Consider the following 13,857-nt stretch of genomic DNA (forward strand, 5'->3'; position numbering starts at 1 on the left):
CTGTCTGTTCCAGCGGGTGTCCAGGGCTTCCAAGTCATATAACTGTGAACGTATTAACAAGAATTATAATTGCTTAATTATGTAACAAGGCTATGAGGACACCGATTTACAACCCAGAAAAATGTCAAGTGAAGCTAACACGGAAAAGTCTTAGAATGAAATCTCAACTTCACCTTAAGTGCTTCCTATATTCATACTGCAAACTCTTTTATAAATATGTATTAAAGGGGAACTAAACCCATCAAATAAACAGTTTAAAAACTGTTACATTCCGGCCCATGTAACTATTCCATTTGCTTGTGCTCTCAACCAAACTGTCAAACCATCAAATGGCCGGTGTCATAACTGATCACATGTGCAGCAGTGAGGAAACAATACACCGCAAAGTGTTAAAGCATTCTTAGAGGACCATTAATGCCTTGTGCCGTACCGGTATTCAGCTGGGCAAAATTATCCATCATGCATGCCTCTGCCAAGTTTCACTAAGCAGAAGTTATGGCCAAAAATATTGGCACCCCTGCATTTCTGTCAGATAATGCACCACTTCGCCCAGAAAATTGTTGCAATTACAAATGTTTAGGCATTCTCATGTTTATTTATTTTGTTTGTATTGGTATGACACAAACAAGTGGACAAAGAAAAAGCAAATCTGACACATTCCACACACAACTCCAAAAATGGACTGGACAAAATTATTGGCACCCTCAATTTAATATTTGATAGTACACCACTTGGAAAAAATAACTGAAATCAAATCGCTTCCTGTAACCATTAATGTTTTTAACCTCTTTACTGGAAGTTTGGACCACTCTTCTTTCGCCAACTGTTCCAGGTCTCTCAGATTGTAAGGGTTCCTTTTCATAACTGCTGTTTTATTCTTCCACAGGTGCTCTACGGGATTTAGATCTGGACTCATTGCTGGCCAGTTCAATACTCTCCAGCGCTTTTTCTTACACCATTTCTGGGTGCTTTTTGATGTGTGCTTTGGGGCATTGTTCTGCTGTAAGACCCATCACCTCTGACGGAGACCCAACTTTCCTACACTGGGCCCTACATTGCACCCCAAAATTCTTTGGTAGTCTTCAGATTTCATAATGCCATGCACAGGGTCAAGACATCCAGTGCCTAAAGCAACCCCAAAACATCAGTGAACCTCCACAATGTTTGACTGTAGGGACTGTATTCTTTTCTTTAAAGGCCTCATTTTTTTTCTGAATACAATAGAATTATGGGCTTTACCAAAAAGCTGTACATTTGTTTTGTCTGTTCACAGCACATTCTCCCAAAATGATTTTGGTTTCCTCAGGTACGTTTTTGCAAACTCCAATCTCGCTTTTCTATGAATCTGTATCAGCAGTGGGGTCCTCCTGGATCTCCTACCATAGCGTCCCTTTTCATTCAAATGGTGAAGTATAGTGTGAGCTGACACAGTTGTACCCTGTGCCTGAAGGTCAGCTTGCATTGTCTGGAAATTGGTTGAGGTTCTTTATCCACCATTTGAACAATCCTTTGTTGCAATCTTTGATCAATTTTTCTCTTTCATTCACGCCCAGGGAGATTAGCTAAAGTGCCATGGGCTGTAAACTTCCTGACAATGTTGCACATAGTGGACACAAAAACATTAAGATCTCTGGAGATGGACTCGTAACCTTGAGATTGTCCATGGGCGTAGCATAAGGGGTTGCAGGGGTCACAATCGCAAACCCGCCCCTAGCTCCAGGGGGCCCCTGCAGCCTCCCTGTCATATTATCATATCCTCCACAAAATCCAGCCCTAGGGTCCCACAGCCACACCCCTGTACTGGGCTTCTACTTTGCCTTCCACAGTTCACACCCCTCTGTTCCCATTGGCTGTGAAGAAGCTGTGAGCCATTTTCTGAATGGAGAGGAGCATGGGGTGAGAACAGCCCAGGATGGGGAAGTGTCTGTGCTGTGTGCTGGCAACATGGAATAGTAACCGAGATCAGCGAGGCAAGAGGAGGACAGTGCCGTCCTGTAGCCACGATGGGACCGATGTCACTGGTGAGGTATGACACTGCTCAGTGTCTGCTAGTCACCAGCTGGGATTCTCTGTACCCCCCCAACCGGGGATGTCTACTTACCCCACTTCCCTGACAACTGGGGAAAAGACACACACCTCCGGAAGGTGACCTTCCCCCAACACCTGCCAACACTGACAGAGATACCTTCAGAAATTGCTAAAACAAATCCCTTAACACCTCCTCAGGGGCCCCTGAAGGGCTGCACGCTCCAGATTTTGTGTCACATGGCTTTGCCCTCACAGATCTAAATTGCCCCCCCAAAGCCCCCTGACCACCCCCTCCACCCTGCATGCTATGCCCGGCTGCTGAGCTCCTTACCCATTACAGCACCCTATACTGTTCCTCCTCCGCAAGGCTGAAATCACATTCCTTTACAACACAGCCAGTTAGCCATGATCTGCACAGGATGTATTTGCCTACTGCAAATACACTGCCGTTCCTACCAGAGAATTTTACAGGTCAGAAGGGCAACATAAAACCCAGATACACCCTGTGAAGACTGACAGACTGTGTGTAAAGGAATGTGATTTCAGCCCTGTATACAGTGATGGGATGGGAAAGGAGCTCTGCCAAGTGTCCTGCCAGGGGTCCCTGTCCTCTGATTCTCCAGAGGTGATCCCTGTCCTCTGATGTAAAGAGGAACTCTGGGAACTCAAAACTCTTAAGCCACTTTGAGGTGTGCGGTGGATGTATCTGCACGCATGTTGGAAGTAGTGGGGGGGGGCTAGGTCATCTTTTGCATCGGGGACCACAAGTTTCAAGCTACGCCTCTGAGATTGTCCATGCCTTTCCACAACTGTTGTTCTCAAATCTTCAGACAATTCTTTGCTGCTCTTTCTCTTCCCCATGCTCCATGTAGCACACAAGAGGTTAAGTCAATTTTTCACCATTTTAACTGGTTGCCAGTGTGATTTCCATATTGTCAGCACCTGTTAATTGATACAGGTGAGTTTCATTACAAATTACAAGAGCATCAAAACTTGAAATGCAATTATTTCTTACAATTTTGAGGAGGTGCCAATAATTTTGCCTAGTAAATTTTTTCAGTTTTGTGTGGAATTTGTCAGATTTGGCTTTTTGTTTCTCCACTTTTTTATGTCATACCAATGCAAACAAAAGAAATAAACATGAGAATGCCTAAACATTTGTAAATGCAACAATTTTCTGGGCAAAGTGGTGCATTATCTGACCAAAATGCAGGTTTGCCAATATTTTTTGCCATGACTGTAAATGCAGCTGTGACTCTCCCATAAACAACTTAAAGTGTATCCAAAATAACAAATTTTAATATGTAACCCCTTACTAGTCCTTAGAAATGGTTGCTGCATTTGTTTTCTTTTATCAGCCTATATTCACCCACTGTTTTGGGTACCTATAGAGGAATGTTGTCACCTAAGGATGGGAGGCGTTTTGGACCTACAGAACATCACCCTCAATTATCTTCTCCAGAATCTAGTAGAGAGGTGTTCTGTAGCCCTAACACACTACCTAATAACATTATTTGATAGTAAATACACAAGACACAGGGCAACACTGCAGTAAGCTGGGAGTGGGGAGGTGACACGGCGATATTTGCTCTGTTTCAAATGCTGCTTAATGCAGACCCAGTCTGTTCAGACAGTATAGTCACCCATACCTCCCAATTTTTTGAGATGGGAACGAGGGACACCTATTAGCAAAAGTAGGAAGGCATAGGACATACCCCCTGTCACACCCTCCATAGGAGAATTATACAAAAAAAAGATTAGTTAAACCCACAAGTGCTTTTTTTTTTTTACTACTACAATTCCTTTATATTGGCTTTTGAGATTTACAAATCTAGAAGTTTAGAAATTGGATGAAAGGTTTAAAGGTTCATAGGTTGGACTTGATGGACGTGTGTCTTTTTTCAACCTCACCTACTATGTAACAATGTTTAGCACTGGGAAACACTTTTTGAAAGATAAAAAAAATGCATTTTATATACGACTATATAGATCAGACCAAAATGAGGGACAAATTAGAAGGAAAGAGGGACAGAGGGAACTGTTTTCCAAACCAGGGGCAGTCTCTCGAAATCAGGGACAGTTGGGAGCTATTTAGACAGAGAAGTTGAATCCAACGCAATTTTGCTTCAGCTAAATGAAGTTCCGAGAATGTTTTTTCTTAAGTGGCTTTCCTAAGCCCTGTTTCTGTGAATAACTAACACTTACTGAGGGAACATGGAAGACATGGGGAGGGTCTAGCTAGGACTAGCACTACACAAGAGAGGAAGACATAGGGAGAAACCAAAATCACTTTAGTAAAAAAGTTGTAGTGGACAGAAACCATCACTAGATGTCAGCATTCCTACGAAACAACAACAACCTAATGCAATGCAATACAACATAGAAAGTGGGGCAGAACAGTATTGCATGACTCAAACAGTAAAGGTGGTGTCACTCTTCGTATTGTGCTGTCTAACAGAGGTGTATGGATCACAAACGTGTCTGGAAAGAATTAAAAATCAGTAGATATGTACTTCCCTAGAATTCAGGTTTCAAATGTTCCACCTTAATACTCCCACTAATAATTGTAATTATCACCCATCATGTTCATCTTTATTACCAGATATTCTTACACCAGCACATAGAAGATCCTGCGACATTGTGAGTGTGACCTTTGGCCATAACCGTGTTTATTGAAAAGTTGTGTATCAGGCCCAATTATCTGTAGTATCTTATTCAGCACTGTTAAGGTCAAACAGATCATAAACCCGATTTTTGTGACACACAGCTCCAGAAGCAATGAAAATTAATGAGAAAGATTTATAATCGCCAGACTAATTGTTCAGCTCAAACGTCTGGACTCTCAAGTGTTGTTGAAATAATTACAAAGTTATAAAATATAACGAGTTTGAATACAAAGTGATAGGATGCTGGTCAGTCGGATAACATAGAATTTACTAGAGAAAAGGACAGTTTTGCCCATAGTATCTCCATATTTTTTTTTTTACTTTAAAGCCAATTTAGCATAATTAGAGCTGTGATTGCCTGCCATGGAACAATTTCTTTAAGGTGCCATTGAAAACATGGAATACTTTCTTGAATCCATGGAACACTTACCCTAATGTGCCTTCACAACTGACTTTAAAAAATAAAATGTATCTAAACATTACATATAATATATTTAAAATATGTCTAAAAAGTATCCAAGTTGTAGTTTTTTTAAGAGTAGGCAGTGTTTAAAACCCATTAGATTTCCTTTTATTTATTGACCTACAAAAATAACTGAAAATGAGAGGAAATTTTTCCTGAGTAAGAAAAAGCCTTACCGACTCATCAGTTCAAGTGTCTCCATTGGAAGATTTTTCTTCAATTGCTGTTCTGGTGACAGCTCAAAATTTAGATTTTTTTTCCTGTACAGTCAAGTATTAGTCACCAAGACACATAGAGAGGGGTTCTAATTCTTCACCATTTCATAAAAACAATAAAAATAAAATGTTTTTTGTCTCCCCTCTAGATTTAGCAACCATGGAGAGGCTTTGGCTTTAGAACCTGCCCTTCCAGAATATGGATGTTTTTTGTTTTTTTTTAATGGCATAGGGTCCCTTAGCCAAAGTAAACTGCAGAACACCATTATGTTGTCTAGAGAACCTAAGGACTCCTTGGTGAGGTCACTTGTATTTAGGAGTATGTAAACCCCAACAGTAAGCAATACAATTAGCACTGTACCCACTAGTAGATATAATGGGCATTTAGCCCTTGCAGAGCATTGCAAGGGTGATTTTTTTTTTTTTTTATATTCCTGGACTTGGAATTTAAAATGTGCTTACATAAATAGATCTTCATTTTATCTTATTTTATGTTATCCTGTCCCACAGCCCTGATGATGGGGGACTATAGGCTCCCCAAAATCCATTTGCTTTTCTTTTGTGACATTTTTGTCATAGAAAATAAAAAAATACCGGACCTACATTATAGTTGTGGCAAGAAGAGAAGAAAAGATTGATCGCACACTTGAATCCAAAAGATGCTGTAAAAAATTTCTTTATTGTCATGAGCCAGACAAAATTGCAATGATGATCAGTTATTATAGCTATGGCGCTCTCACTCTGTTCACATTCCTTATCTATGCTACAGAGAAAAGGAGAGGGGGAAGTTTTCTGTAGTCCTGTTCTAGGGTAACAAAGCTGCTTCTCCATAGATTCAGTAAGTAAGTAAGCGCTGCCACACTAGGACAGGAAATGTGTTACTCAAGGCCGGACTTACCATAGGGCTTGAGTGGACTTAAGCCCATGGGCCCCGCCCCATAGGGGGCCCCCCACGGGCCCCAGCCGAGTGTACTTCGACTATACTCGGCTAGTTCCACTCACAGTCACGCCTAGTCCCGCCCTATGATGGACATAACACAGGGACTGGGCATGACTGTGAGCGGAGCTAGCCGAGTACACTCGGCTAGCTTCGGCGGTGGCGCATGGCTCCGCTCACAGTCACGCCCAGTCCCGCCATTGGACCTGTGTTATGTCCATCGTAGGGCAGGACTGGGCGGGACTGCAAGAGGAGCCGAGAAAAGCCGTCAGGAGCCGAGATACACAGGACCGGCTCTGTGTATCTCGGTGGCGCCATATTTCAACTGCAGTGACACTGAGAAGTCACTGCAGTTTAACTTCAGCCTGGGCAAGGCTGCCAATGTCACGGACAAGGCTGCAGATGGACACTGATAAGGCAACAGATGGAGGCTGCAAGGCTGCAAATGACACTGACAAGGCTGCAATGTCACTGGGCAAGGCTGCAAATGACACTGGACAAGCATGCAGATGGACGCTGTGCAAGACTGCATTGATAAACATTTAAATGTACGTTTTTTTCCTTAAGTGCTAGTTCACACCAGACGCAGTTCTGTTCAGTTCTGTGTGCTTTTTTTCTGCACAAAATGCATGCACAGTGTTTTCCATGTATTCCAATGGCTCTAGTTCACACCATGCAGTCAGTTTCCAGTCAGTTTCTGCATCAGAAACTGATCGGAAACTGCATGGTGTGAACTAGAGCCATTCGAATCCATGGAAAACACTGTGCATGCATTTTGAGTGCAGAAAAAAAGCGCACGGAAGTGCGTCTGGTGTGAACTATCACTAAATTGTTTTTTTCCTTAAAATTCCTTAAACTCTTATCTTGAGGTTTGCTGATTGGTTATTGGCAGTTACGTAGTGCCACGTTTACTGCCGTTGAGAAAACTTGTCTGCATTAGACAGTTATGTAATGGCGGACAAGCGGTATCAGAGTGGCGCGCTTAAAAGAAAACTAAAGGTTTAAAGTAATGTATAGAAGGTAGGGCCCGAAAGTGACTCAAGCCCAGGGGCCCCACCACCCTAAGTCCTGCCCTGGTGTTACTGGCAGAATCACTAGATGAAAATTAAGAAAAAAAATAAAAGCTTAGCAAAAGAAAAAAAAAAGGAATGTAATCACCACATCTAAGGACTGGTAAACTGCAATAAATTAGCTTTTTGTTGTTGAGTTTGGATACACATTAATCCCAAAATCCCTTTTAACCAAGGTTTCTTTTTCTCAAAAAAAAAAAAAATAGGCAGTCTTTTTTTTGGAACAGCATGGTGGTAGATCCTCCAGGGACCTGTTTGCTTGGAGTTGGTACATTCTACCTGTTTTACAACAAATCAACCACAATGTGTACTGTTTATGGCTGGGGAATGGGTATTACAAGCTCTAGAGGCAAGAACTGATGAATGTTTCTTTACTTTCTATAAAGGTTAACTTTCTTTTAGCGCAGTTCATTATTTACTGTACTAGGACCAAAACTGTTGAGAAAAATAAATGTTTAACGTAAGTTGCGCAAAAGCCAATTATGCTGAGTACTGCCACTGGAAGATCACTTTCTGGAACATGAATCACTAAAAAGCTGATTACCATTTGGTTGTTAACAATATAAAAATTATGAGCCATTGTTTCTGGAATTAAAGCTTATCTCAGTGTTGACAAATGACTTAGTAGCATTCATTTTCTTTTGAACAAAATACCATTAAAAACTCATTTAGCTCTTTATTCATCTGTTAATAAAAATAAATGCTATCTGACATGCTCCCTCATCACGCTATAATTTTTGGAGCCCCATTTACATGCATTATTTTGGAGCCGGGCTCATTTGCAAGCAGCGCATGTTAAGTGTTTTCACTTGCGGCTTCTTGTTTTGCTAGTGAACCACAGCTGTCCGGCAGATCAATTTAAGTGCCAGAGTAACCGCTGCATTCCCAAGAGGTGGCTTTGTGATGGCGCCAATGATTGCGGAAATAATGAAGACGAATTTAATGAGACCTGCTCAGGTAAGATGTGTGAGCGACTCTTTGTACACAGCATGAAACTGTAGCTTGTCACACTTAAGTAGCACCGATGATAAAGAGATTACGCTTTAAAATGAACCCAGAGAAGCTAAACACATCATTTTTCATACTGTTTAAAAGCTATTGTTTGGATTTAGATGCAGTGTGCCTTCACAGAATTTTCCAAAACTGGTACTTTGGCTGTGAGAGGTCTACAGTGTTCTTAATAGCCCAATGAATTCTTACAGCTTTGGGCAGCTTCAACAGTGATGGGTTAGATTACCTGGGGAAGTTGTATTGTATAAGGATCTTTACCAGCAACCCTTGCTGGTAAAGATCCTATTTTTCTCATAATTACATGGTGAAGCCATCCACCAATTCACTAGAGAATCCTGTATAAACTGTGGGCAGGTTTGTAAGGTATGTGAATGTTAGAGTACCTTGCTCGGTCACTGCCAACCAGATTTTCTCCTCTTGTGTCAATCCTATTACTGCACTCTACATAATGTATAGTAACAGGATCCAACAAGTGGATTGGGACCCAATCATTGTGAATGTGGGCAATGGGTGGAGTGGGACCTGAGGTGCAAAGTAGGGAAGAGCAAAACTGAGAGTTTTCATTTCCCTGAATTCATGGTGGAAATTTTCATGGCAGAATTTTCCAAAACTGGTATTTTGGCTGTAAGAGGTCTCTGGAGTTCTTAATAACCCAGTGATATCCTACAGCTCTGGTTAGCTCCTACAGTGATGGGTTAGAGTACCTAGGGAAGTTGTGTGGTATTGGTCGCACTCCCTTTAGACTTGCCCACAGTTCATGAAGGGTGTTATAGTGAATTGACTGATGGAACCACAATACAAGTATAGGAAAATAGGCATCTTCACCAGCACCCCTTTTTGGGGAAGGTCTTATGTTCTGATATTGGTTGATGGCACCAGCATACAATTATAGGAAAATAAGGATCTTCACAAGCACCCGTTTTTGGTAAAGATTTTATTTTCCTATAATTCCATGGTGGTGCAATTCACCAGTTCACTACATAAACCTGTGGGAACTGTGGGCAGGTCTGTAAGGTGTGCAAAGGTTAGAGTGCATGGTTCAGTCACTACCAGCTAGATTCCCTTTTCTTGCTTCAAATTTTTCTTCTGCACTCTACATAATGTATAGTAAAAGATTCCAACACGCACCCCTTGCTGGTGAAGGTGTTATTTTTCCCATATCTGCATGGTGAAGCCATCCATCAATTCAATACAGCATTCTGCATGAACTGTGGGCAGGTTTGTAAGGTGTGCAAAGGTTAGAGTACCTTGCTCAGTCGCTGTCAACCAGATTTCCTCATTTTGTGTCAATCCTCTTACTGCACTCTACATAATGTATAGTAAAGGATCCAGCAAGTGGAGTGAGACCCAATCATAGTGATTGTGGACAATAGGGGGAACTGAGACCTTAGGAATAAAGTAGGGAAGAGCAAAACTGAGAGTTTTAATTTCCCTAAATTCATGGTGGAAATGTTCATGGCAGAATTTTCCAAAACTGGTATTTTGGCTGTAAGAGATTTCTGGAGTTCTTCATAGCCCAGTGATAGCCTACAGCTCTGATTAGCTCCTACAGTGATGGGTTTGAGTACATGGGGAAGTTGTGTTGTATCTGTCACACTCCATACAGACTTGCCCACAGTTCATGAAGAGTGTTATAGTGAATTTATTGATGGAGCCACAATACAAGTATAGGAAAATAGACATCTTCACCAGCACCCCTTTTTGGGGAAGGTCTTATTGTCTGATAAATGCTTGGTGGAGCCATCCACCAGTTCACTACAGCATCCTGCATTAACTGTGGGCAGCTTTGTAAAGTGCACGTAGGTTAGAGTGCGTGGCTCAGTCACAGCCAGCTAGATTTCTTTTTCTTGTGTCAATCTTCTTTCTGCACTTTACACAATGTATAGTAAAATGATCCAACAAGCAGAGTGAGACCCAATCATAGTGATTGTGGGCAATGGATGGAACTGAGACCTGCGGTGCAGAGTAGGGAAGAGCAAAACTAAGAGTTCTCATTTCCCTGTATTCATGGTGGAAATTTTCAGGGCAGAATTTTCCAAAACTGGTATTTCGACTGTGAGAAGTCTCTTGAGTTTTTAATAACCCAGCGATATCCTACAGCTCTGGCTAGTACCCACGGTTATGGTTTAGAGTCGCTGCAGAAGTTGTGTTGTATCTGTTGCACTCCCTACAGACTTGCCCACAGCTCATACAGGGTGCTGTAGTGAATTGATTGATACCATACACATATAGGAAAATAGGCATCTTCACCAGTACCCCTTTTTGGTGAAGGTATTATTTTCCTATAAATGCTTGGTGGAGCCACACACCAGTTCACTACAGAATTCTGCATTAACTGTAGGCAGGTTTGTAAGGTGTGCGAAGGTTTGAATACACGGCTTAGTCACTACCAGTCATATTTTCTCTTCTTGTGACAATCTTCTTTCTGCATAATGTATAGTATAATGATCTAACATGCAGAGTGAGACCCAATCATAGTGATTGGGCAATGGGCGGAACTGGGACCCGAGATGCAGAGAAAATAAGAGCGAAAGCGATAGTTTTAATTTCCCGGGAACTGATAGCAGAAATGTGGATAATTTGTGAAATGCATTGGAGTCAATGGGGAAGGTAACATTAAGGTGATTTTAAAGAGGAACTTCACTTTTCCAATACAAATCTAATGTTCTTCTCACTTATGTTTAGTGCTATTGTAAAAATGCATATATTTACAAGCACAGAGGATCCAGAGTTGTCCTCTTCTATCACCCTGCTGCTCTGCTGCAGGTCCTGTACAGTGCTGTCATCTACCTTGTTTGCACCATAGGGAGCCAGCTGCCTTTTCTCGGTTCCTGCACACACCATAAACCAGTGGGAGCCAAAGGAAATGCTTAATATTTCCAAGTATGAAGATGTATGTGTCTCACCCATGTGGCAGCACTGTCACTCAAGAGTCTGCAGCCCCGTGTAAGCAAGACTCAAGGGACTTGTAACTTACATAGCTTACACTTTCACTTTTGATGGCTGCATAGAGTGGTGTGGGAGCAAAAAGAAGGTAACTAGATGGTTCTGTGAAGGTCTGCATTAGGCTGAGATTCGGAGGATGGAATATCTAACGGCCTCTGTAGATGATGTTATCTCCCAATTTGATAACATTTGGGAACCTTGGGATCGATCGGAATATGGGACTCCTATGCCAAGTGTCACATCATAAAATTATATTAATATCATAATATCCTTGATTATGTCCCCTTCCTCCCTCCCTAGTCACTATATATGCCATTTTGGTACCTTCCTGAGTCTCCTGTTTCTTATCATTTATCCTATACAAAAACATTTTGTCTTTTTACTTTTATGAAGGCTCTCTGTTTTTGATTTCTATTACTTACCTATGAGTTGTTCTTTCTTTCTCCTTTTTGACAAGCTGTACAGAATACAGATCATCCCTGTGCTCTGTATGTATGGACATTGACTATGTATTCCTTTTATTTCTTTGATATCATTATGTTTTTTTGTTTTTATATTTGTGCACTGTGCACTATGTAACAATTTTATATTCGTTCTTTTGTTTAAAAAAAAAAACCCTAATAAAGATACAATTTTGAAAAAAAAAGGTCTGCATTAAAGCCCATTGTAGGTTTTGAAGATATACAAATTTCTGTGCCCCATTGCAGTGAAAAATATAAAGCAGCTCTGGCTGCAATACTTATTTTCATTCCAGCAGTCCCTAAAAAAAATCCCTGTTCCCTGTTCCAGCTCCACTCATCTTCTGGGTTGAATGATACCCATCATTATTCAATTCACTTGCTGTAACCCAAGCTGCCGTTTGAATGTTACATGAGAGCTATTCTGTCCATGCTGTAAGGACCACCAAAGGGGAAATAGTAGTTCTCCTTTTTATTTACAAGACTGTGCTATTGGACCACTTGTATCAATAGGCAGTGTAGGTGCTGTGGGAGCCACTAGAGGACCCCATAAGTAGGTGATAAGTACTGGGCACTTAGAGTTAACGCCTGCCTTGTCCCTATCAGCAGTGAGGAATCTTTGGTAGTCCTCTAGAATATAAATAGTTTCATTGGGGAACTGCCACATGTTCCTTGTGGGAAGAAGCTTAGAGCCAAGCTACAGCAAGGATATAGGATATAAGGAATATTGTTAGAGCTCCCTCTTGAGGGAAAGCAGGATAGGAGAGGTGTCTGGGCAACCCCTGTAAACATATGGGTTACTCCTTAACTCACATCCCCTCTCCTTACTTATCTAATGACTGTTTGCAATTAAATATTGTGCCATCATCTGGGGCCAGGTTGATTGTGAGCACATATATATGGATTTGGTTGATTGTTCGAGTAAAACATTGAAAAGGTTTTCTGTTTCTGAAATACTTCTTCTACTAACCTCTATTGTAAATATCTCCTGGCAACAGGCTTTTGTTAGTTTGGGCTTCTTTGGGACTCGTTACTGTAAAGCTTGTAGTGGGTATGTAGAAGCACAGCTAGAGAACATTGGTTAGGGCCATCCAGGTTTCTAAAGGGGTGAGTTCATGTGAAATAGAAAGTAATAGGAGCATCTAGAGCCAAAGGAGCCCTGGACTAAGAGGAACTCATTGTGATTGAGGGAACCGAATCCGAGCATGAATGGGTTAGGAGTACATGTGGTGACCATTCAGCCCAACACAAGGCCCTCACAGTGTTTTTTTTTTTTTTTTTTTTTATGTGCATGGGAAAAGCAGACATTCACTTTATATTGCTCTTTAGAGTCATGTGAGAGTTGAAATTCCCTTATACTGTGATAACTATAAGAACTCTTGTACTGCTTTCCTATGTCCAATTTAGATGATTGTGATACAGTACACCTGGTTCCATGTGTTGAAAGAACAAAGTACCCATTACTGCAGAAGACAAATCAATAGAATGTGTTAAGCACTCAGTAGTTTCACACATCTGAGTGCTGAAAAACATCAAATTTTATGGTGTTTTAGTTGTGGTTTTCTTTTAGATAATGATCATTTTTCTTCTCCTGTTGACAATAATTTCTAAAGACAGTTTTTATCAGCACCACCATGGAACCCTTTTACATGAGTGGGCAGAAAATGGAAGTAAAGGCCGCACTTGGAGGACATTACCGTAATAGAAAATGGAGAGATGTACTTAAGGTGTTTTTTCTTCGTAGTGTGAAACCCACCTTACACTTTAACAAATAATTGCAGACCACAAATTGTTCTGGGTTAGACTTAGGTCATCCTCCTAAAATGTTGTCGTGTAGATCATTTTTGAGGAATAGATTGATTTTTATTTTTCTCATTTGATCTATTTTCATGTTTTTTGATAATAATTGGGAACTTTGCTTACCCAGACATGTCTTGCATTTTTATTGGCTTCTTGCTGGTCTTCCATTATACTTTTGCTAGGGATCCAATAGATTTGCCATTATTGAGCGTTGTGAGGACTGGAAAGAAAGATGGCTTGAAGCTTAAAGCGGATTTCCACTC

General features: G+C 41.0%; 1 protein-coding gene across 6 annotated transcripts in view; it reads left to right on the forward strand.

Moving 5' to 3' along the window:
• The window catches only part of LRP1B (LDL receptor related protein 1B), a 2,172,167-nt gene that overhangs the window by 1,184,414 nt on the left and 973,896 nt on the right, over positions 1–13,857 (forward strand). For all 6 annotated transcript variants that reach the window (XM_073634235.1, XM_073634238.1, XM_073634240.1 and 3 more), the window contains exon 17: positions 8,211–8,336. In XM_073634235.1, coding sequence (XP_073490336.1) covers positions 8,211–8,336 — 126 coding nt within the window. The remainder of the gene's footprint in view (positions 1–8,210; positions 8,337–13,857) is intronic.

The sequence above is a fragment of the Aquarana catesbeiana genome, linkage group LG06 (assembly GCF_042186555.1).
Source record: "Aquarana catesbeiana isolate 2022-GZ linkage group LG06, ASM4218655v1, whole genome shotgun sequence".
In the NCBI taxonomy this organism is placed as follows: domain Eukaryota; kingdom Metazoa; phylum Chordata; class Amphibia; order Anura; family Ranidae; genus Aquarana; species Aquarana catesbeiana.